Source organism: Notolepis coatsorum, assembly GCF_963971535.1.
Source record: "Notolepis coatsorum genome assembly, chromosome: 4".
In the NCBI taxonomy this organism is placed as follows: Eukaryota; Metazoa; Chordata; class Actinopteri; order Aulopiformes; family Paralepididae; genus Notolepis; species Notolepis coatsorum.
This window is the reverse complement of record NC_140168.1, coordinates 131,514,256-131,540,545: the sequence shown is the minus strand read 5'-3', so window position 1 is coordinate 131,540,545 and position 26,290 is coordinate 131,514,256. Positions and strand designations below refer to the sequence as shown.

The 26,290-nt window shown below is 42.8% G+C and overlaps 1 protein-coding gene across 2 annotated transcripts; it reads right to left on the bottom strand.

The window, feature by feature from the left end:
• Positions 1-1,647: 1,647 nt before the first annotated feature.
• On the bottom strand, positions 1,648-26,290 carry mrpl48 (mitochondrial ribosomal protein L48). 2 transcript variants are annotated; one of them, XM_084312669.1, is made up of 8 exons: positions 26,139-26,290; positions 25,055-25,104; positions 19,907-19,944; positions 16,647-16,735; positions 8,900-9,069; positions 6,856-6,958; positions 3,358-3,447; positions 1,648-1,915 (listed from the first exon to the last, which is right to left on the bottom strand). In XM_084312669.1, the coding sequence occupies exons 1-8, from the start codon at positions 26,157-26,159 to the stop codon at positions 1,820-1,822; spliced, it is 657 nt and encodes a 218-aa protein (XP_084168795.1). In that variant the 5' UTR covers positions 26,160-26,290; the 3' UTR covers positions 1,648-1,819. The 2 variants fall into 2 exon arrangements, with proteins under 2 accessions (XP_084168795.1, XP_084168796.1); XM_084312670.1 differs by lacking the exon at positions 3,358-3,447.

Below are 26,290 nucleotides of genomic sequence, written 5' to 3'. Positions count from 1 at the left end.
ATTTCAAAAATCTGTGATCGAAATCATATTTCCCCTCCGGAGCCCTGAGATACACTGCAAAGCTCCACTCAACTCTCTAGCGGTTCAAGAGCGCCATCTGGTGGCCGATCGCCAACCAGAAATGACCCTTTGAACCGGAAGTGCTCATCCATATGTCGTCCGGGCACTCGCTATCGTTAGAGAGACTCCGTCTTGACACAGTGAACATCGATCGGTGCAAATAACTCGAAAAAACAACATGATTTGGACGTATATACTATTATACAACCTGGAAATGGATCGGGCATTTCTCCATCCCATAATAGAAAAAATTCTGTTCCACGCTCATCTGCCAGCGGCGCGAGGAAGCCACGGTGAGTTGCAGTGTTATATTCTAACGTGTTCCATATAAACTGCTATGATGAACATATAACCCACACTGGATGAATCATCTAACGCTGCCCACGGAATTATAAACGGCCCCCCGCCCATCCGGTCATCATCAGATGATACGTAGTAACTTCTAGAACCACGTCCAGTTGAAATTTTTTATCTCGCGCCGATTGCTATCAAACTGTATTTCATCATCAATATAATGCATTTGGAGCTATAAATCAAGTTCTGGAGAAAGCTGCAGAAAACGATAAAAACATACTTATACTTTAAACCATATTTTAGTATGAATATGTGAATGAAAAAGTTTAACGTTGCTACACCCTGAACAATACATATAGGACATTGAATGGGCCATAATAATGGCAATTTAGCAATAGAATTTAAAAAGTTATAGCCCTGCAAAGAAGGGGAACTTCTCCATAGACAAATAGAGCTGGCTAGGGATGGTAAATTATGAATTTAACCCATGGCGATCAAAGTGTTAAATGCCAGTGTGTGTGATGGCATATATTTGCAATATATCAAATGCAAAGTAGATTTTTCTGGGGGGGATTATTACAGGCTAGCATGTGTCAATGATTAGCAGTTTTTTGTAAGGGTCCCGCCTCCACCAATCACATGCGGCTCCCTTTGTGTGTGTGTGAGAGCAAGAGAGAGAGAGAGAGAGATAGTTCTCCAACTTGTGTGAGTTGCAGTGATCTCCTGGTTGTTCCCCACCTAGGTTATCTAACTATTGCGCTGGTGCAACTAGAAACACTGGCCTGCCCTGCTTCTAAGTTCAGTGGCCTAAATGCATTAAAAAAAAATTATCATCTGGCGACCCCGACTTTGGGAACCCCTGCTATAGATAACATTTATATGTAGAGTTTCTAGAGTTTTTAGAAAGGTGCAGAAAAATATTGCTTTCTCCCCCAAAAGAATATTGAATTTATAATAAAAATAAATGTTTGGGGGTCTAAAATAAATCTTGTTGTTTACATGTTGCGTGTATGTATCCCCTCCCTACTTCCTATTTCCCCATGCGGAATGCACCTGATTGGATAAATCTATAGCACCTTTGCTTGAGTCAATTCTTAATGTAAACATTGATATTTTTAACAATGCAACATGTTAGAGGGTTCCTTGAACCATTGAATCGTGGCCCTCGTGAATCGGGAAATCAGTGGCGATACCCCGCCCTGCACCTCATATTCCGCTCCTTTAGGATCTATTTTATGATGTGTCCTGTTCAACCCACATTGCAAAAAGAAAACAAGCACATCTTTACAGAAGTACAGTATATAATTATTTTTATTGACAACTAGACATTCAGTATTTAATGTACACCTGGGTATTATTTTGATGTTAATGTATACAATTCATTTCAATGGCCTGCAATCCACCAGATTCAGCACTTTTGAAAAGATTTGACTAAAACGTTTGAAAGATGCACCAGTGTTCCTGCCTAACCGGTGTATTCGGTGTACACAGGCATCTGTGCCTTGAGACCCTCCAGCTCCGGGCGTGCCTTGAAACGTGCATGGTAATCAGCCACAGTATGCTGTGTGGAAGGAGAGAGAAAGAGAAAGAGAGAGGGGGGGAGAGAGATGGAGGGAGAGAGAGAGAGAGAGAGAGAGAGAGAGAGAGAGAGAGAGAGAGAGAGAGAGAGAGAGAGAGAGAGAGGGGAGAGAGAGAGGGGGAGGAGAGGGAGAGAGATGGAGGGAGAGAGATATGGGGAGAGGGGGGGGAGAGAGAGGGGGGAGGGAGAGAGAGGGAGGGAGAGAGAGAAGGAGGGAGAGAGAGGGAGGGAGATTAAGTTATTTTGGAGCTTTGTGCAATTGGCTGTTCTAACTTTAAATGTGCTATAGAACATTCAGCCAATAGATGTCACACTAGACTGCACCAGCATGTAATTTATCCATTCAGGTGCATTCCCTGTGGGGGAAATGGGAAGTAGGGAGGAGGATACATGCCTGCATGTAAACAACAACATTCATGAAAAAATATATATATATTTATTTTTTGTGCATTCGACTGAGAGATTGTCAGTCGACTACGGCTCCGTTCGATGGATTAGTCGACTATTCGACTAATAGAGGTCAGCCCTACAAGAGACCAGCTCTACCTGTCTCACCTCCTTCGTGTGGAGGTCAGCCCTACAGGAGACCAGCTCTACCTGTCTTCACCTCCTTCATGTGGAGGTCAGCCCTACAGGAGACCAGCTCTACCTGTCTCACCTCCTTCATGTGGAGGTCAGCCCTACAGGAGACCAGCTCTACCTGTCTCACCTCCTTCATGTGGAGGTCAGCCCTACAGGAGACCAGCTCTACCTGTCTCACCTCCTTCATGTGGAGGTCAGCCCTACAGGAGACCAGCTCTACCTGTCTTCACCTCCTTCATGTGGAGGTCAGCCCTACAGGAGACCAGCTCTACCCGTCTCACCTCCTTCATGTGGAGGTCAGCCCTACAGGAGACCAGCTCTACCTGTCTCACCTCCTTCATGTGGAGGTCAGCCCTACAGGAGACCAGCTCTACCTGTCTCACCTCCTTCATGTGGAGGTCAGCCCTACAGGAGACCAGCTCTACCTGTCTCACCTCCTTCATGTGGAGGTCAGCCCTACAGGAGACCAGCTCTACCTGTCTCACCTCCTTCACGTGGAGGTCAGCCCTACAGGAGACCAGCTCTACCTGTCTCACCTCCTTCATGTGGAGGTCAGCCCTACAGGAGACCAGCTCTACCTGTCTCACCTCCTTCATGTGGAGGTCAGCCCTACAAGAGACCAGCTCTACCCGTCTCACCTCCTTCATGTGGAGGTCAGCCCTACAGGAGACCAGCTCTACCTGTCTCACCTCCTTCACGTGGAGGTCAGCCCTACAAGAGACCAGCTCTACCTGTCTCACCTCCTTCATGTGGAGGTCAGCCCTACAGGAGACCAGCTCTACCTGTCTCACCTCCTTCATGTGGAGGTCAGCCCTACAAGAGACCAGCTCTACCTGTCTCACCTCCTTGACGGACAGCAGAAGGCCCTCGGGCTGGTTCTTCAACAGGACCTCCATGAGGACGGGACTCAAGGTGGCGTTCAGATTACGAAGCTATTTTAAAGAAAGACAAAAAGAAGCAGAGGTTTAAAAAAGGGACTTAGATAGATGAGGAGGGGGACAGCAATGAGACGAAGATAACCGGAAGATGTATGTAAACGGAAGCGATTATGGAAGGTAAAACACAGCGCTATAAGGCTGAGACGATATGCCATTTGGAAGAATCGATAAATCGGGATCAAATTATCGATAAATATCTATATTTTTATTAGTATTAACTTTATATAATCCACTTTTTCTCCTCCATTTTCTTTTCTCCCATCCCAATTTAGCCGTGCCAATTCTCCCCTCCCCTGTCTTGAACGTTGCTCGCATGTGCCCCCACTGGCCGGTCGTAGGGAGGATAGAAGCCTTGCATCACGTGTCCCCTCCGGTACACGAGGAGGCAGCCTGTCACATCTTTTCACCTGCCAGCGCGGACTCTCAGTGGCGAGGTGTAACGTGTGGGAGGCTCACACTACCCCCGCCATTTCCTGTCTCTGCTGTGCAGGCGCCCTGACCGACCTGTAGGAGTCGCTGTCCACAACGTCCAGATTACCACCCATCGACTCCCCTCCCGCTAACTCTGCCAATTGAGTTAGTATGACGGCCGGCCCAACCCGGAGGCAACGCTGACAGCCGGATTTGATACCGGTGTCTCTTGCGTTGGTGACGAGCGCAATGTCCGCTGCGCCACCCAGCCGCCACATAGTATTAACAAAATTATAAAGAAAATAATATATTTTAAAAAATGTATTATTATTTAAACAACAAATTTATGTTTATTTTGCAGCAATTCTTTTATAGCCATATGAAATCCGCGTTCACGGAATCGCGGACAGAATCACGGAATTGAAAAATGGAATCAACTGCAAAACGTGGAATATTGCAGAATTTGGCCTAATCTGGACTGAAATTCCGTTTTTGGGTGGAACGTTTGGTGCAAAGCAAACATGACCAGGGAGGCGGGGACGCTACAGCGGGTTACACACAACACGCAGCAGTGCTCAAGCGTCTGGCTGCTTTGATGTTAACATCGTCAAGAAGCTAAGAAATTCCGCAATAAGCCCTCAATTCAGAGCAGAACAGTATCCTAATGACTTTTATGCCTCCGGCGATAAGGTGTTTTGCAAATTCTGTCAACGTTCTGTTAACTGGACCCGCAAAAACAGGTGCGACACTATTGTGATTAAACAGCTATGTAACGTTACAGTACATAGGACTATAGATGGAAATGATAGCTTCTAGCTAAATCTAGTGCACCCAACTATTCGTTTAATGCAAACAATTGTCATTATACAGTACACACTGTCCTTTATAAACTAAATAAACTTAAACAGCTATGTAACGTTACAGTACATAGGACTATAGATGGAAATGATAGCTTCTAGCTAAATCTGGTGCACCCATCCATTTGGTTAATGCAAATGATTGTCGGTACACACTGTCCTTTATAAACGAAATAAACTAAACTAACGGTGCCTAAATTATGCATTACTATATTTCATCACAATATAATAGATATAGCTAGGCTACTAGGGATGGGTACCTTTCACATTTGAACCGATACCGGTACCTGTGAATCGATACCGGTACCCAACGGTACCTTTTTTCGGTACTTTAGTCTCAAGAAATTTTATTTACCTACCTCAGTCGTAAAAAAAAAAAATCCAAACTTCAAATAACTACAATTTCGACAGTTTTCGGCTTGTCATTGCTCCGACTGCTTTGTTGTTGAATCAAGTCAAATCCTAGGTAAGCATATAATTATTGTGCGTGTGAACGTTGACATGAAAAAAAAAGTAAAAAAAAAAAAAGTAAAAAAAGTAAAAAAGAAATAATAAACATTTTATTTTTTATTTATTTTTTATTTATTTTTTGGTTTCTCACTTGATTCGATACTCGGTAGTACCGACGTGTTTCGGTTCGGTGCCTCAAAAGTACCGAATTCGGTACCCATCCCTATAGGCTACTGACATTGTCATTGTGATGTCAGTAGTAGCTGTATCTATTGTTTACACTTGAAATGTGTATTTTTATTTTGTGTGCATTTTTATTTTGTCACAATATTATTTGATAAATATTGTGTCAAATTGAACTGTATTTCTGAGTTGCAGCACTTAAAAACATTAAATGGACTGTTATATCTCATTCAATTGTGGACATTTATTCATTCCCACTTATTAGACACTATTTCTGATGGTAAAATGAGCATAAAAAGCTAAATACAGAATTCTGAAATATTAAAACGAAAAAAACAGAATTTGGGAAAAAAAATTATGGAATTTGGAAAATTATAAAACGGATTTCATATGGCTCTAAATTCTTTGTCGTTGCCGCCCTCTTTAGTGTTACAGATTTCCCCATTCAAAACCACCACAGTGATCCTTCTCATGTTACAGTCGCTGGTCTCTGGATGTGATGGAGGAGTGCACTGCATGTTGAATACACAGTGCAGAGTTGCAATTCAACTGAATTTACATGAAATGGGGATGTTTGAACTAAAACAAGCCACAAGACCTAGTATAGTATAAAGTATAAAACATTTAAAAAAATATATTTTAAAGAAATATATATAAATAATAATAATAATTCATTTAATTTATATAGCGCTTCTCAATGACCCGAAGTCGCTGACAGTAGTCGGGAGCAAAGTAAAAACAAAGAAACAAAAACAAAGAAACAACAAAGAAACAAAAACAAAAGGAACATGAGACCATGGGGGGAACAGGGAAGACAGCATGAGACAGCACAAAAAGACAGAGCGGCAGGAGACAGACATCAATCAGGTTGGAGGGGGGGGGGGGTTGAAAGCAAGGGAGAACAGGTGGGTTTTGAGGCGAGCTTTGAAGGTGGAGAGTGTAGGGGAGTCTCTGATGGACTGAGGGAGGGAGTTCCAGAGTCGGGGTGCATTGCGAGAGAAGGCCCGATCACCAACGTTTTTGAGTTTGGATGTCGGGACAGTGAGGGAGGCAGTGGAGGAGGACCGGAGGGAACGGGTGGGGCAGTAGGGAAGAAGGAGATCAGTCAGGTAGGGGGGGGCCAGGCTGTGGAGGGCTTTGAAGGTGAGGAGTAGTGTTTTAAAGTTTATGCTGTGTTTGATCGGGAGCCAGTGGAGAGAGTGGAGGACAGGAGTGATGTGTTCACGGGACCGGGTGTTAGTGAGGAGGCGGGCGGCTGAGTTTTGGACCATTTGCAGTTTAGGGAGGGAGCGGGAGGTGATGCCAGTGAGGAGGGAGTTGCAATAGTCCAGGCGGGAGGAGATGAAGGCGTGTATGAGGGATTCAGCAGCAGGGGGGGGGGAGGCAGACAATCGAAAAATCGATAAGTGATGGCAATTATCGACAAATAGATAAGTGGTCTCAGCCTTACGGAAGATGTATGTAAACAGAAACGGTTATGGAAGGTAAAACACAGCGCTACCTGCAGAACTCTCTCGTGGGTCTTCAGCAGGGAGTCGACGTACATCTTGGTGCCTTGCTCGGGCATCAGCATGACCTCTGTGCTTTTAGTGGGCAGCGCGTAGCTGTGTGAGGGAGGAGAGATACAACAAGATACAAGATACTTTAATGCCACACAACGATGGTTGGTGGTAATGGTTTGCGGTACAGTTTGTTAAAAGCACTGGGACATCAAGATGAAACATCAGACATCAAACGCCCCCCTCCCATCTCCCAATCCCCACAATAATAAATAAATACATAGATACATAAATACGTACAGGACAGTCACATGTAACAGTGTCAGTCAGTGACGGATGCTTGCCCGTCTGTGCAAGGGGGGGCGGGCCAGGGTGTTTAGTGTTCGGACTGCTGTGGGGGAAAAGCGGTTTGTGAAGCGTGTGTGTCTGGTTAGAATGGACCTGTAGCGACCTGAGGGCATGCGCTGGAATAAGTGGTGTGCTGGGTGGGAGGGATCGGCGACTATTTGACCAGAGCGGGTGACTGTGCGTGAGGTGTAGATGGAGTCCAGAGAGGGGAGGGAGCAGCCAATTATTTTGGAGACACTTTAATGTCTCCGTCAGGTCAAAGTAGGGGTGGACGGTATGGTCTAAAATTTATATCACGGTATAATTTGAAGCATAGACGGTAACGGTATATATCACGGTATCAGTGTTTCCGTTAGAATTATTTTCTTTGCCTGATAGGCAGGCTATATAAAGAATGACATCCTCAAGGCATGTAGATTTATAATATTTTAACTTAAAACTAGGCTACTTTTGCGTATACAGTCATTATATTCCAAATAAAATAAGTCCCAAGTCGAGACTCCGTGCTGCTCCCAACAAATCCAAATAGTATGCAACTGCAGAGCTGCAGAGTAGGGGCGCTTTCAGGTCCGGTCACAAGCCCGCTCAACAGCGCCCCCCACCCAACGGCTGAATTGCCAATGGCTGAATTGGAGTACTGCACTGTGCAAAATCCAGCATCCAGCTCGCGCTGCCCAGCCGTCGGAACACTACACACATATCATAATGTTCACAGCAAACTGTAGTTGATCACCAGGTATGTTATATTAACATAGAATAATTCATATAAGAAAAACGATAGGGAAATCTCTTACCTTTCTCCACTGGTTAAAAATGCCAGGAACTGAAATTGAAACTTGCTGTGCGCCGCGGTGATATGTGTTTATTATGAAATGACAATTGCGTGTTGACACGCCCACTGCACGAAGCCTCCTAAATAACTTTTTCCAGTTTGCACATATCTATTATCTATGACTAATTCTATCTATTTTTAGGGGCAAATGCGAGTGAAATAGTCGCGCTGTGGTTACATGACGTCATTGCTATTTTAGAGCTGCTCTACCGGTTACAAGGTATAGTCAAAATCCATACCGTAGAGCAAATTCATACCGTTTATACCGTATACCGTTTATACCGTCCACCCCTAGGTCAAAGTAGCTGAATATAGACCCACGTCAAACACTGCCCTCTTTTCTTGATCCTCCAATCACAACGGTTTGCGATTGGAGAATCAAGAAGAGAGGGCAGGGTTTGAGATAGGTCAACAGGGCATTCTGTTCTAACACTGGAGATAAAGGAGGCAAAGACCACGCACTTGGTGACATGGAATTTTTGGGGCTTTGGGGAAGAAGAAGAATTTTCTTTTAAGAAAGATCAAACGTTAATCAAGACAAAGGAATATTAGTTGATATAGACTGCAAGTATTTGTCCAATCCCATCATCTCTTTTTTGATTGATTGATTGATTGATTGAAAACGTTATTAAACAGATTGCAGAATGGGTACAATACAGTACGGCTCAATACTAACAACTGCTAAGAGGATGCAGACCAGAAAAAGACTTTCGTCTTGTTTACATCAGGGTCCTCCATTTTCAATTCATTAGGACATTTATGACATACATGACATACAAATATACGGTACTGTGTAAGAAAAAGAGACCATAAAAAAATATACATCCGAGAAGGAAGAAACTGTACACATGGAACGCTCCCTTCACCTGTCATCCACTCTGACGCCCAGCCGGTGGCAGAGGTTGTGGATGTACTGGGAGTAATGCTCCACGACGGTCATGTCGAACCCGGACACGATCACATTCAGAGAGCCGTACTCCGTGTCTGTGGCCGCTTTGATGGGTTTCATCTGATGCTTGTCTCTCTTTTTCCTGGTCTGGAGGCAAAGAGGAATTCACAATTCAAGACGACGATGTTATAGTCGCATTAACCACATTGTCCGCCATGCATTGTACCCATCCTTGGGCCCAGTCTGCCAGTGCTGTAACCCTATGGAGATGTTTACCTTATTTGCAGGGCTATAACTTTTTAAATATTATAGCTATATCGACATTACTATGGCCCATTCAACATCGGGTATCTATCGTTCCGGATGTGGGAACGTTATATTTTTTCATTCATACATTGTCGTCTTAATACCGTCGTGAATATAAGTATGTTTTTAAGGTTTTCTGCAGTAATTCCTAAAACGCGAGTTATAGGCCCTGACGCATATGATAGATTATCGATTGGCGTTTCTTTCCTATACACGCTATATTAAAAAATTCAAATGTATATAATCGGTATACATTATGCTTCATCATGCGTGAAGGAAAGGGGGGGGGGGGGTCATTTATAATTCCTTGATCGTCAGTAGCGTCTTTTTTTACTATGGGTTGATACGTTGATCAGATGGATTGCCGTGAAATAAATAAACAATCGGGCTGAAAATAACGTTAGATTCCTCTTACCGTTCGCCGATGAGACTGGAGGAAAAATATTCCAATTATTTGACGTCGATCTGCTAGATCCATTTTCAGTTTGTATGACGCAATAAACGCCAAAATCATATTGATTATTGCGTTTCGAAAGCGATCCCAATGCACTCGATTGTGTCTCTTGATCCACGTTACAAGATATTATTACCGGAGGATTCTCCCAGATGCACCCAGCGCCACTTCCGGTTTGACGTAGAGTGTAACTCGCCCGAAATCCACCAGGCGGTGGTATTGAGGCATTGCAATATCAGACAGGGTCCAGCTGCAGCAGCGGAGGGAGGCTGGATGAATTATGAATGCCATGTCGAAAAAATTAAATATTGATCCCAAAAACAAGTTAACTCGTTTCTGGCGCACAGCGCATGGCGGGCAATAACGAGTATACTCGTTTTTGGTGCACAATGTGTTAAGTAGAGTGTTTACTGAGATCTAGTGGTTCATTATTAAATAATAATAATAATAATAATAATAATAATAATAATAATAATAATAATAATAATAATAATAATAATAATAATAATAATAATAATAATAATAATAATAATAAATGTGATTTTTCAAAGCGCTTTTCTAGAACTAAAGTCGCTTTACACTTAGGGGCGGAGGTAGTGAGACAAACAACAGACAAACATGAAATTAACACACAAGGATGGATGGGGGGCTATGGGGGCTTTCTCACTAGCCATTCGGAGTCGAATCAGCTCCGCTCCGTCCGTCCTTGGGTGCGAACTTCCCCCCTCCCTCTCCCCCCTCTAGTTTGCGTACACACTGCAGTCTTGGTGCGCTCTGGGTTTTGTTTACGGTTTGCGTTTTGAGCGTAGGCGATGATGTCACACTCTAACGTCAACACAGGAAGAGTTTAACATACGGTGGTGGAAACTGGATGCTGATATAAAGAAACAAATAACCAATAAATATGAAGTTATATTTGAGCCTTGTCAATATAACCCACCCCCTTTTCTCACGAATGGAACTGGTGTCGTGGAGTCCGCTTTGAGCGGTTTCCAGGGTTAGCGGCTAACGCTAGTTAGCTTAGCCTGGTTATTACTAGTTAGCAGCTAACGTTAGCCCATTGCTTGCGTCAATTATATTGCATGTCATTGATCTACCGGTCGATCACGGCCAACTGGTTGGGCACCACTGGTCTATAGAAATAAATGCATTCGAACAAGAAACCAATGAACACACGCCCCTTTTGCAAGATGGCAGCTCCATGTTTTTAGATAAGATAAGATATTCCTTTATTGATCCCCTTGGGGAAATTCAGGCATCATAGCAGCATGGGGGAAGGGGGGGGGGGGGTACAGGTAGTAAAAACAACACAAGCAGTGTAAACAAATAGGTCAATATAATTTACTATCTAACTAGCTGAAAAATATATTCACAGTATTCACAGTGTCACATAAGGTGCAGTATGCATAAGGTAGTGTTATAATTTACTATCTACTGAAATATACATTATCACAGTATCCACTGAAATATACATTATTCACAGTATCACAGTATCCACATAAGGTGGATATTGTCCTCCTTGGGTTCCTATTAGTCCCAGGTCTGTGAGTTTATGAGATTTTAAATGTGTTTTTTATAGATTTGTATGGGTTTTATTGCTAAAGCTTGCTTGATATTGCCTTCATTTGTATACTGGCCGGATTTAGTCTGGAAATCTGCTTGGATTACCTACTTGGATAACAAATACGCCTGCTAGGAGCAGCCAGTTAACACCAGGCCAGGCCAGGAGCAGCCAGCTACCACCAGGCCCAGGATCCAGCAGCAGCCAGTCACCACCAGGCCAGGCCCAGGAGCAGCCAGCTACCACCAGGCCCAGGATCCAGCAGCAGCCAGTCACCACCAGGCCAGGCCCAGGAGCAGCCAGCTACCACCAGGCCCAGGATCCAGCAGCAGCCAGTCACCACCAGGCCAGGCCCAGGAGCAGCCAGCTACCACCAGGCCAGGCCCAGGATCCAGCAGCAGCCAGTCACCACCAGGCCAGGCCCAGGCTCCAGCAGCAGCCAGCCACCACCAGGCCAGGCTCCAGTAGCAGCCAGCTACCACCAGGCCAGGCCCAGGAGCAGCCAGCTACCACCAGGCCAGGTCCAGGCTCCAGCAGCAGCCAGTCACCACCAGGCCAGGCCCAGGAGCAGCCAGCTACCACCAGGCCAGGCCCTGCAGCAGCGCAAGCCAACTGGGCTGCACCAGGCCAGCAGTAGCCTAGCTGCTACCAGCCATCACCACCAGGCCAGCCCCAGCCTACCAGCTACCAGCCACCAGGCCAGCCCCAGGCTACCAGTTACCACCACCAGGCCAGCTCCAGGCTATACACTCTACTTTTCCTTCATCTTTGTTGGTAATTTGTAAATAGTGTTTTGCCTGCTACAAGGGACCTCTTTGCATATTTGCCGCTAGAAAAGTGTACTCTCACTACCAAAATGGCTGTACTAGGCCCTAGGCGTTTGATCACTGTGATTCTAGTCCTATTAGGTAGAATGTAATTTACTCCAGAAAACCACAGTAATCCAAGCCAACTGGAAGAAAAAAACATGGCAAACTGAATCATCTGTGCTAAACTATCAGTTAAACTATCAGCCCATTGTAACCAGCATAATGCTTACTCTGTTACACCTTGACAGTTAAACTAAGCAAATACTCCACTGATCCAGTTCAGCAATGCCTGTTTGTGATCCTAGTTTTAAGTGGGGATATCCAAACAAACCCTGGTCCTTCAATTGATACGTGTGGGTCATGTTACGAGCACATCCAAACAAAACAAAGAGGTATATGCTGTGATGACTGCAATAACTGGTATCACCCAAAATGTATCAATATGTCTGTGAAAGAATACAACCACTTAGCTAAATCAGATCTTAAGTGGTTTTGCAATCTGTGTACACTACCCATGTTCAGTGATTAATTTTTTAAGGATAATCTGTTCACAGAGGACTGTTCAGCCTCCAATAGACCTACAAGTCCAGGCCAGGTCTCACCATCCTCAACAACCCAAAATGATCCTTTTGAACACTTTAACAAAAAGGGTTTGCATATCATTCATCTGAATGCACGCAGCCTGATACCAAAACTACCTGAAGTGCAAATACTAGCAACGAAAACAAAGGCATCTGTGATTGCAATAACTGAAAGTTGGCTTGATGATAGTGTACCGGACAATGAAATTGAAATACCTGGATTTGTTGTGACTAGGAATGACCGAAATAGGGAAGGAGGTGGGGTCTGCCTCTCTACATACGTGCCGATATTGCATTCAACCCCAGGCATGATTTACATAGAGTTGACTTAGAAACAGTCTGGATTGATATACTGTTACAAAAATCACAACCTATTCTGGTCGGTTGTTGCTATCGACCCCCGAAATGCTCACATTTTTTTCATCTTCTCGAGAAGTCCTGTGCAAATGCAGACCATTTTCTAGATCAAGAGGTTATTGTCACTGGTGATTTTAACTGTAATGTCCATCCAACTAGTCATTCTACTTGCAGATTTTATGAATTTTCTCAGTTTTTTATTTTACACAATTGATTGATGATTTTACCAGAATTACTAAGACTAGCAGATCTATCATTGACCTGATCTTGTCATCTGACAAAGAAAAAATATGTCAATCTGGGGTGCTACCTTTAGGAATCAGTGACCATTTTGTCACTGCACAAGAAAGATCTGTCACAGCCAGATAGGCAAACACAGCACGGTTAGGATCAGGTGAATGAAAAAGTACAACCTGTAAAATTTCCAACAACTATTGCAGTCTGATGACTGGAGTCAGGTTACAGAGTGCGACAAAGCTCAGGAAGCTTGGATCATTTTTAAAGAAATATTTCTATCGGAGGGCGGCTACGTGGCGTAGTGGGCAAGGCGCTCGCCATGAATGCAGAGACGCTGGGCTCGCCTGTTGGAGCCCAGCGCTCCACATTGCTTTCAGTTTAGCTGGTCGTTCATACTAATACACATTGGCCGTATTAGGGGGTGGGAAACTGATGGGTGGGGATCGGGCGTTGTGGACAGCGACTCCTACAGGTCGGTTGGTGCGCCTGCGCAACAGAATCAGGAAGTGTCGGGGGCAGCGTGAGCCTCCCACGCGTTACTCCTCGACACTGAGAGATCGAGCTGCGCAGGTAAAAAGATGAGACTGCTGTTACCTCAAGTACCGGAGGGGACTTGTGCTATGTATGACTTAGTCCACATTGCAGCCGGCTTGTGGGAGGCAAGAAACAGCGTTCGTGACAGGGGAGGGTTGAATTGGATAATACGAAATTGGGATGGGAGAAAATATAGAAAATGGGAGAAAAGTGGATCAAAAAAAGAAATATTTCTATCGGTTTTAGACAAAGTATGTCCCATCAGGCTTGTCAGAGTCAAACAACGTTCCAAACCCTGGATGGATTCAGACATCTTAGAACAAATTCGGTTAAGAGACTAAATTCTGGCAACATTTAGAAAATGCAGCGATAACGCTCTATTCGATGAGTATCGACACATGCGAAATAGTAACCAGCCTGGTAAAAAAAGGCCAAAACAGAATACTACAAAACAAAATTCCAAGAAGTGAAAAACTCCCCCAAAGAACTTTGACAAACTCTAAAAAATCTGGGGGCTCCCATTAGAAACAACTGTTCAGCTTCTTCAAAGATTGGGTTGGATATTGATAATGAAATTTGCTTCGACAGTGCAAGGGTGGCCCAAAAATTCAATGATTTTTTCACTACAGTGGCATCAACACTTGTGAAGAAGTTACCCGAACCCACTGGACAGTTTGGTAGTAGTCATGTATTTAATTATTATTCAGATAAGGTTGCACAGGATTCCTTCAAATTACAACCAGTGGACATGGCTCTGGTAGAAAAAAACTATCAATACCCTAGGCAAGGACAAAGCTACTGGAATAGACGGCTTACCAGTGAGGTTTATCAAAGACGGCGCAAACCAGATTAGTGAACCTCTAACACATATCATCAACCTATCACTGAAACAGGGTATCGTACCCGACGACTTAAAATGTGCCAGAGTGGTTCCACTACACAAAAAAGGAGATAGGACAAACGAGGGAAACTATCATCCAGTTTCTATTATCAGCGTCATCTCCAAAGTTCTTGAGAAGGTCATATTTAATCAAATATCAGATTTTCTCAAACAGACAGATCTCCTTTATCAATTCCAGTCTGGCTTTCGCCCTGGGTATTCTACGGATGCTTGCCTAATTGATCCCACTGACCATATTCGAACCCAGATGGACTGTGGCAAATGAACTGGCATGGTTCTGATTGACCTGCAGAAAGCGTTTGATACTGTTGACCATCAGATCCTGCTTGAGAAGCTCAAAGCCTGTGGGATGGACGATGGGTCGGTGAGATGGTTCAGGTCGTACTTGACTGGGAGGACCCAGGCTGTGAACATAAATGGTGTCGCATCTTCATATAATAAAATAACATGTGGGGTGCCGCAAGGCAGCATCCTTGCTCCATTGCTCTTTTCACTATATGTTAATGACATGGTGTCTGCAGTATCCTGCAGACTCCTACTGTATGCTGACGACTCAGCACTTCTGGTGTCTGGAGACGACACAGCAGAAATTCAAGTTGGTCTCAGTAGGGAGCTGGAAAGCCTTCACAAATGGTTAGTTGACCACAGATTATCGATTCACCTTGGAAAAACTGAGTCAATTCTATTCAGCTCAAAACATAAATTAAAGGAATGTTCCCGACTTGAGATCAGCTGTAATGGCTTCAGTGTCGAGTCTAAAGACTGTGTTAAATACCTAGGTGCAGACCTCGACCAAACACTCTCAGGGAAAACAATGGCCCTGAAGGTGATCAAAAAAGTTAACACAAGGGTGACATTTTTGCACAGAAAAAAGAGGTTCTTATCACTGGAAACTATGAAATTGCTTGCCAACTGCATGATCCTCAGCCAATATGATTATGCATGTACGTACTGGTATAGTGGTGTTACAGTGGAAAGTAAACACAGGCTACAAACCAGCCAAAATAAGACCATACGATTGGTCCTAAATCTGCCACCTTGAACCCATATTGAGCCATGTCACTTCAATGAGGTGGGATGGCTCCCTGTGGAGCAGAGGGTCTCCTTTCTGAAACTGGGACATATGTATAAAATGTTAAATGGATTTGCCCCCAGATATTTATGCTCTCGCATTGTCCTGCGTGGCCAGGTCCACGGACGACAGTTACAGTCTGGACAGCTTGTCTGTCCCCGAGACCACCTATTCCAGCGGTCCAGGTTTGGAGCGAATCAGCGTCCCCGGGGACGGGGGCGTTCTCATCACGCGATATTCTGGTGCGATCACGCTCTGATTCGACCCCGATGGCTAGTGTGAAAGCCCCCTAAGAGAAGGCAGTGGAGATGAGATGCGTCTTGAGGCGGGGATTGGAAAACTGTCCTGGGGGAGAGAGGAGAGAGGAGAGAGGAGAGAGGAGAGGGAGAGAGGAGAGAGGAGAGGAGAGGAGAGAGGAGAGAGGAGAGAGGAGAGGAGAGAGCCTGGGAGCTGCCCTGAAGAAGAGCTCTGTCCACAAAGCTGTGAAGGCTGGACTTGGGGGATGGATAGAAGGGAGGCTGCAAACTGTGACCATTTATTGATCACCCGCTAGCAGTTAGCCAGTGATAATCTCCCATAGCAGCTGGTCATACTGGACTCGTGAATATGTTTACATTTGAAAGCTTCAAGTTCAAGTATTATGACACTAACTGGACATCTCCTTTCAATGACCAGAGGGCCACACTGAGAGTTGGCTGTGCTCAGAGAGGCTGCATTAAAACAGCTATAACATATCGAATGATACATCTGAAGCGGAGGAAGATATACTCATAACATTAACATTCCACAATGAGCAATTAATGACCGAACTAAAACATCAGTGTACTGGATCTTTTAAGTAAACGTGTTAAAATCCTTCAACCGCACAAATTCAATGATGATTAAGCCCAAAGAAACACCGAAGAGTCTTACCCGTTCTCTAGGTAATAGATACCTCCATCGTCCAATTCCATGGGTTGGCATGGTTTTGTATTGTCTTTCATTCCCGGGAGCAAAGCTTCCTGGGAGAGTGGGGGGGGGGGGGGGGGGGGGGGGGGGATTATTCAGTAAAATATTAGCAATACACAAATCTACATGCACTGTCTACATGTATCGAGTTGTGGAGGAAATGTACCGCTACGCTTTGCTAGCTTCATATCACAGCTGTATATGTACCGCTACGCTTTGCTAGCTTCATATCACAGCTGTATATGTACCACTACACTTCGCTGGTTTCATATCACAGCTGTATATGTACTGCTACACTTTGCTAGCTTCATATCACAGCTGTATATGTACTGCTACACTTTGCTAGCTTCATGTCACAGCTGTATATGTACCACTACACTTTGCTAGCTTCATATCACAGCTGTATATGTACCGCTACGCTTTGCTAGCTTCATATCACAGCTGTATATGTACCGCTACGCTTTGCTAGCTTCATATCACAGCTGTATATGTACCACTACACTTCGCTGGTTTCATATCACAGCTGTATATGTACCGTTACGCTTTGCTAGCTTCATATCACAGCTTTATATGTACTGCTACACTTTGCTAGCTTCATGTCACAGCTGTATATGTACCACTACACTTTGCCTGATTCATATCACAGCTGTATATGTACCACTACACTCTGCTAGCTTCATATCACAGCTGTATATGTACCACTACACTCTGCTAGCTTCATATCACAGCTGTATTATGTATCACTACACTCTGCTAGCTTCATATCACAGCTGTATATGTACCGCTATTTTCACTCCCAAGTTGCATTTGATTCATCATGGCAGCGCCCAGTAAACAGACTCTCAATAGAATTTTTTTCCCCCATTGAAACAATTTCAGGGTAAGCATTTGACAAACAAGCGGCCTGGGCCCTCATTTATCAACAATTCTTAGAAAGTGTTCTATTTTCGTACGTAAGCACAGAATTTAGAATGTGTGTACGCACAGAAATATTGGGATTTATCAACCGTGCGTACACGGGTCCTACGCACACTCTGTGTTGATAAATACCTCTTTGTTCTACCGTCAATGCTCGTGCATGATTATCCATATATGGTAATGAAACACCCCCCATGGGATGTGAACTAATGGACTGACCCGAGCGAACTCTGAGAAACTCCACGAGAGATTCTTCACTGAGGCGCTGTCGAACTAAGAAGACACAACCCGTGTTATGGGATAAATAAAAGGCTGGCGGACTTGTACATGGTGATGTCAGATATCAATGGCTCCCTAAGACCATTGCTGCAATTCTGCCTGGACAGCTCAAAATACTAATAAAGGCCGTTCGTTAACCACTATTTGGCGTTGGTGTGTCATTATTATAACCATGCTGGAATATGAATGCCTTTATTCGTGTAGTTCGATTGGCTACCGGGTATAATATGATTTGTAGAGGCATATGATACAATCTATTTTGTTGTCGGTATTAGGTAGCCTATATGAATTACATATAATAGCAGCCATAGCCCACATTATGCAACTTAACTTGCGCATATATAATAGCACATGGCACAGCCCTGCGAACCCTGCACAACAGTAAACTAACTTGATCATTAATCTAGCTGTTGTATCTTTACGCTTATGAAAACATTAAATAATATGTATAGGCTATAGGCCATCGCTTTGCATTAATAGCCTATATTCTCAAATGGCATTTAATGGCTATCCGACTCCTCGCTATCCTCGCTGACGGACCAGTATAACTTATATCATATCATATTCCTAATTCCTATATGTCTCCCAGGAATCGTGGGGCTCTGGCGAATAAAGGTTGGGAAGACCCTGCTATGATAGCCCATCCTTTATAATGACTGTTATAGGCTATTTCATTTACAGTTTACTCTATCAGCCTACCCAGCATGTAATACGTTCTTTGTTAGAACTCAACTCGTTATTAATTTGCGCATAGATTGCAGAAATACGGGAACGTTTTGATTTATATTTAAAAGGCTTTGACATTGTAAAACTAAATAAGTGGAATTCTGTAAGCAGAATACAAGTCATATCACCCACACGATATATGCTCTGTATCCAGAGCATGTATGCTTTTCATTCATTTAAGACACATTTATTGCAAGGGTTTTGTATACACATACTACACTCAACAAATAACCTCTGTTCTCGTTGCAATGGGGTTTTGATTCTTTCTAGAAGGGGGAAGAACACTATATCGTGGGTGTTCATATGACTTGTATTCTGCTTACAGCTTTGAAATTCCACTTGTTTCGTTTAACAATGGCAAAGCCTTTAAAATATAATCAAAACGTTCCCGTATTTCTGCAATCTATGCGCAAAATAATAACAAGTTGAGTTACGCGGAGCGCAGTCAGTACACCCCGTATATTCCGATAACGCTATATATAAACCATGCTGCATTCATTCGGAGAGAAAGACCTATTATTCCAAATGCATAATTACACTACTGTTGCTATTTTACAATGAACTATAATGAATTACGGGCCATACAGAACACGCCAGTGTTGAAACTAATCACGGAAGCTTATTTCCACGTTGTAATATTCATATTCTACCACCGGGCGCCAGCTACGCATGCTCCGAGCTGTGCGTAGATATACGCACAAAGTCAAGCACAAGTTCAAATTGATAAGTCCCACACTTTGCTTAGAAATGATCGTACGCACGGGTTACGCACATATCTGTGCGTACGCAACGTTGATAAATGAGGGCCCTGGATTCTATGTTTAGGTAATAATATAAAATACTTCCGAGTAAGTTAAAATAAAATAACCTGACGTACCGTCGCCTGGGAGTTAATTTGTCCAGCTGTGATATGAATTGATTGATTGATTGATTGAAAATTGTATTAACAGATTGCAGAATGGGTACAGTACAGTACGGCTCAATACACACAATATTAAGCAAAGCATACATGTGCAGCTGGGAACCATAAAGCAGTACTATACACACTGGTGTTACTACACTTACTTACCCTGGAGTGGGTTATTACACTTACTTACGCTGGAGTGGGTGTGTGTTATTACACTTACTTACCCTGGAGTGGGTGTGTGTTATTACACTTACTTACCCTGGAGTGGGTGTGTGTTATTGCACTTACTTACCCTGGAGTGGGTGTGTGTTATTACACTTACTTACCCTGGAGTGGGTGTGTGTTATTACACTTACTTACCCTGGAGTGGGTGTGTGTTATTACACTTACTTACCCTGGACCTGGAGTGGATGCTGGATCAATGCTGTTGCCCTTAAAAACCAACAACAGGAATATTAAATCCAACAAGTTCCTGATGCAGATCTGGATCATGAAATATCCTAAAACAACAAATCAGTCTTTATCTAGAAGTGCAGCTCGTTTTCAACATTAAAAGAAAAAATGAATAACAATCCCATATCCACTATCCGTATACAGAATAAGGTAGCAGGCCGTGGTATTTCCAACAGGCTGCGGATGGGCAGAATGATGAACAGTGGAAAAGGACTGTTTACATGCAAGATATAAGAAGCTGCAAGTCATGTTATGTGTCGAGTCATAAAGAAATCTATTTGTAGTCGGCCTGGCTGATATTGTGGTGGGCTTCAACAAATTAAAAGTGCCATAGATTAATCTTATGTAGAGTAATCTTTTATTTAAAAAAATAAAAGCAATAATATCTGGCCCCTCAGATTATTTTCAAAAAAATAAAAAAAATTGACCAACTAGGCTAGGCTATAATGTTAGCTATAACGTCCAAATAGAGAAACTACCACCACCTAAAGAATGCTTATTATACTTTGTTTTATCCATGTTGAGAGTGAATAACAGGTAGGCAGCGAGGTACAATGTAGCGCTTGCTCAACATGAAAAAAGTCGGTGGACAGCGCCTGGTGCTGAAATAACAAACAAGCAGTGTGGTGTGAAATTAAAACACCAGTTCAGTAAGTCATTCAAACTTTATCTTTACTTATATGACTGATGGCACCACACATGTGAACAGTAACAATGCAATCTAACTGAAGTCAAATCAGAGCAAAAAAAGCTGATTCTGCTTCAAGAAGATGCGCTACATTAGGTATATAAGGAATTACAACAAGACATTTATTAACTAAATAAAAAATACAATTAGGCTTTTAACCCTCTAAAGCCAAGCGCAACACTAGACATGTTTTGTAAAACATTAAATATCTTTGGATTTGTTTGTGATAAAGACTTGCTTTATTGTATCGATTGTCATCTAAAGATTGTGTGCATCTCTCAGAGAATGCGCAGATGTAAAGCATAGAATCTTGAAATATCTAGATTGGTTGTTTTCTCTGGACTGCATCTAATCCGCTGTATCTATCCATTTATCATATATCTATGTCTGTCACTATAGCCAATGGAAATGCTAGAAATGGTCAAGTGGACTGGGAGAACCAATGGAAGATTCCTATTGTTTCTCAATAGTCCAGTGCGCTCCACAGAAAGGGCTGTCAGATAGACAGGCTGGTTGTGCGTAATGTAAGATAGACCGATAAGAGAGAGGCGCTTGTCTCTGGTTTTATAATAAAATTGCAAAAAGACAAAGGTATAATGTTCAGTACAAATGTGTATGTCGTTTACAGTTTATTATGCCACCTATGCAGCTAGTTTATTTTGTCCATTCTCTGCCTCTGCCACAGATGTATGTCTTAGTTATAAGGTGGTTAGTCACAGAGTTAAAATCTTTTCACTATCAATATTAAATTAGCCATTGTTTTTGTTTCCGGCCCCCCATACAATGGCTTGGAAAAAATGTGGCCCTCGGCCAAACTTAATTGAAGACCCCTGCATTACACCATATTTTATCCATTTATTCTTACAAATTTGCACTACCTCTTCTACCTAATTTTTTGCATTTAGTTCTTTTGCATTTTGTACATTTTGGTTTTGTATATTGTTATAGCCAATTTAATGATTTTCTGCCGTTACGTTATTGTATGAAGGCACCGTGTCACCATGAAAGTATTGACCAATTAGCTGGCAGTGGGCACAGGAGGCGGGGCTCAGATGTGCTCAGGTGCAGTCTATATGTATGTGTTCACAGGTGTGCAGCGGGAGGGAATTGGGTAATTATCACAGGGAAGCCACACTGTCTTTTTACCGTGCTCGTTTGTTTTGTTTTCAGTTATATTGAGTCACTTTTTGGGTTTATTTTGTAGCAATTATCCTGTGTTTAAATTCCAGTTTAAACACAGAGTTTACAGTATGCTTATATTTGTCCACATTGCAAGTACGAATAAAAACTCTCAAAACGTACTCAAGGAGAAGACATCATTTTATTATCAACAAGCACCACGCGTTGGAAAGAGCTTCACCCAGTATTCCCTCACTGGCATCTTTTCTTGTTAGGTTGCCCTTACATATATTGTATATTTTGTATAGTGTTGGTCTTTTTTTACTGTGTGAAGCACAATCTCAGGAGGCTCATACAGAACCAGGCGTTTCACTAGAATATACTGTAGGCCTACGTGTACCTTATATGTGACAAATAAAACAAAACTTAAACTTGAAAACCTAAGATTTTCGAAAGGTGCGGAATAAAACGTCCCATTCCCCCACATGGAATGCACCCGATTGGATAAATGACATGCTGGTGCTCTAGTGCAACATCTAGTGGCTGAATGCTATCTATAGCACCTTTAACCCTTTGATCGCCGGGGTTAAATTCATAATTTACCATGGATCGCCAGCCCTATTTAACATGGAGAAGTTCCCCTTCTTTGCAGGGCTATAACTTTTTAAATTGTATTGCTAAATTGACATTACCATGGCCCATTCAAAGTCCTATATCTATTGTTCAGGGTGTAGCAACGTTATACTTTTTCATTCACATATTCATACTAAAATACGGTCTAAAGTATAAGTATGTTTTTATCGTTTTCTGCAGCTTTCTCCAGAACTTGATTTATAGCCCTAAATGCATTATATTGATGATCAAATACAGTTTGATAGCGATCGGTGCCAGATAAAAAATTTCAAATGGACGTGGTTCTAGAAGTTACTACGTATGATCTGATGATGACCGGATGGGCGGGGGGTCGTTTATAATTCCGTGGGCAACGTTATATCATTAATCTAGTGTGGGTGATATGATCATTAGAGCAGTTAGTATAGAAGACATTAGAAAATAACGCTGCGGGGGAGCTCCAGTAGCTCACCGCATATCTCTGCGCTATTTCTGCGTCGGGGAAAACCGTGCTGCGTCACGGATCTGGTGGACTCAGAGTTCGATTCCCGGACCCGCCGTCATTTGCCAGAATGTCTTCCCCTGATCTATATCCCGTTTCACCCTGTATCTGTCGGTCATGCTTGACCAGAAAAGCGATAAACGCTAAAAAATTTAGTTTAAAAAAAATAAAAAATAACGCTGAAACTCTTTTTTTTATCCACTTTTTCTCCCATTTTCTATATTTTCTCCCATCCCAATTTCGTATCATCCAATTCAACCCTCCCCTGTCACGGACGCTGTTTCTTGCCTCCCAGAAGCCGGCTGCAATGTGGACTAAGTCATACATAGCACAAGTACCCTCCGGTACTTGAGGTAACAGCAGTCGCATCTTTTCACCTGCGCAGCTCGATCTCTCAGTGGCGAGGAGTAACGCGTGGGAGGCTCACGCTGCCCCCGACACTTCCTGATTCTACTGCGCAGGCACACCAACCGACCTGTAGGAGTCGCTGTCCACAACGCCCGATCCCCACCCATCAGTTTCCCACCCCCTAATACGGCCAATGTGTATTAGTACGGACGACCAGCTAAACTGAAAGCAAATGTGGAGCTCCAGCATTTCGTGGCGAGCGCCTTGCCCACTACGCCGCGTAGCCGCAAAATAACGCTGAAACTCACTGTAACTTCCTCTCGCCGTTGGACGATGAGTGTGGAACAGAATTTTTTCTATTATGGGATATAGAAATACCCGATCCATTTCCAGGTTGTATAATAGTATATACGTTCAAATCATGTTGTTTATCGAGTTATTGGCAACGGATCGCTATGTATTGTGTCGAGCTCGAGTCCCGGGACCTATAGCGAGTGATCGGACCAAATTGAAATGAGCACCAGCGTCTACATCCTCTTTCTTCCCTGGGCGATCTGCCGATCGGCCACCAGATGGCGCTCTTGAACCGTTAGAGAGTTGACAGGGGATCACCAGTACATATACTGTCCCCGGGGGAGAAATATGATTTCGATCACAGATTTTTGAAATATTGATATCAATGACGCTGTACAGCGTCATCGGCAGAATAAGCATGGCGGGGAATGACGCTGAAAAGCGTCAACGGCGATTAAAGGGTTAATGTATGTACGGGAAACACTGGGCCAACATAACAATGTAAAAGAGTAACGTAGAGAAAGCCATGTTGGATACATGGGCAGATATACCAAGCTAAAACAAAGTCTTAGTTGGAGAATTGTTCCCAATAAAATCGGATACAAAGGGAAAGAGCCATGTATAACACATGTCAGATATTGAATCAAAGTGACTTCACTTTTCTGGATCTTGGGCACATAGTAGCCAAGTTCAAGTTTCTTTAATAGTTGTCATACAGAAGTACAGAATACTTTTATACAAAATGCGTCTTACTGTTACGCTCCAGAGACTGTGCTAGACAAGATAAGTGTGAAATAAAATAGTATAGCATGTAAAATAGAAGTAAAAGTAGAGGTCACAGTGTTCAGTATAGACATATGTACAATGTTCGATGCAGAATAGAAGTAACTGAGTTACCATACAATATACAATATACTATGCAATGTACTAATATACAATACTATATAGTGCAAAGCAGAAATGGGATGAGGTACAATTTAGGTACAATGTACAGTAAGGTGTACGAGTTGTAGTGCAAATCCTTTACCAATAAATATAAAGTGTGTTTAGGTGATCTAAAGTGTGGAGAGTGGGTGCTGCAGTGTGTTGTTTGTTTAAAGTGAGTGTGTGCGTGTGGGTGCTGTGTGCATTTGATGGTTGTTGCATAATGTTCTTCTGAGTCTTTCTGTGCTCGCCTTGAGACTCCCGTTAGGATGTTAATCTCTTCTCAATCTCTTCCGTCCACTGACCCCAAACTAACGGTCCAAGTCAAGGATACTTAGTGTTCGGTTGACGTAATGGGTGGGAACTCTTATCTGATATCAGCCGATGCTTCAAGTGAAATAGAAAATGACAAAAAGATTATAGCATCAAAACGTAGTCCAGTCTCTCTCATACATGAGATTATTGATTCATGGCAGCCCACCACAATATCAAGCAGACCCACCACATATTAGAGATGAGAGATTCACCAAAAACAGATAAAAATACACATTAATAACATCCACCACCACAAACACCCTGTGGGACACAGGGCGCACTCTTACCTGCGTAGAAATGCTGCAGCTTGAGAATGTTGCGAGAACGAAACCTGCAACTGAATGAAATGAGAGAATGTTTGTCAGCGGACCCACCAACAACACTGGTATTGGGTCGTCATCATAGCTGCTAACCTCGTCCACAGGTGTAAAGATTTTCTGCTAATTCATTAACCATAAGTGTTATGACCAGCGTTGCTTTTACCCTTTTCTTACTCTCTGCGTTGCATTTATTCTGTCTATGTTATGCTCATTTACATTTAGCTGAAGTCAGCAGGAAGGGTACTCTATCAGCTGAGTAATAATGTTCAAGTGTTGAGTGCTACAGTGTAGGTTAGTTTATTAGGACAAGTGCATCACAGTAAGGTTAGTTAGGGTTAGATTTCTTTTTAAGCCATTTTAAGCCTATGTCCATGTTATGTCTATTTGACTGTTGTAAAGCACTTTGGGCTGCAATTATTGTATGAACGGTGCTATACAAACAAAGTACATTGTTATTATTAATGCTAAAGATAGTACTTTTGAAAAATATAATTTCCTGCACCGCTTGTAGCCTAGTCCATATCTCAGCATTACTGGTCTATCTTTTTCATTCCATTTTGGTGACAGTAATTATGCAAACCGGGTTTTATTTACCAAGTAGAGAGAGAAAGACTTTCGTCTTGTTTACATCAGGGTGTATTGAGCTGTACTGTACCCATTCTGCAATCTGTTAAATAAAGTTTTCATTCATTACAATAATGTGTTTTCTATAACTCGGCCCCATGATTGATTGATTGAATACTTTATTAACAGATTGCAGAATGGGTACAGTACAGTTCAATACATTGTTAAGGGGATGCAGACCAGAGAAAGACTTTAGTCTTGTTTACATCAGGGTCCCCCATTTTCAATTCATCATAACATATATGACATACATGACATGACATACAGATAGACAGTACTGTTACATCTATACCTTTATGACATACGAGATTTACAAATACAATACTGTTTGTGATACAAAAAGAGCCCAGAAAAGAGAGTATAATGTGACCTCTGGTAAGAGGGCTATTGCTACAAGGAAAACCATTTGCGAGAAGACTGATGTTACCTTTCGTATGACGGGGTTCATGGCTTCAGTGGTTATTATCTTGTTACTTTCTCTTTATAATGACGACAGGCGGCACGAATCAGTAATTATTACAGAAGCTTATTACTGTACTTGTGGCTAATGCATCGTTTTAGCTGCACATGCGCAGAACT

Excerpts from the sequence above, each read along its gene's own strand:
- mrpl48 (XM_084312669.1), bottom strand. The coding sequence starts at position 26,159 with ATGAACCCCGTCATACGAAAG. Across the intron at positions 19,945-25,054 it reads GCTGCAGCATTTCTACGCAG|GGCAACAGCATTGATCCAGC; the intron begins GTAAGAGTGCGC and ends TTGGTTTTTAAG. Across the intron at positions 1,916-3,357 it reads TTCTGCTGTCCGTCAAGGAG|CATACTGTGGCTGATTACCA; the intron begins GTGAGACAGGTA and ends CCTTCCACACAG.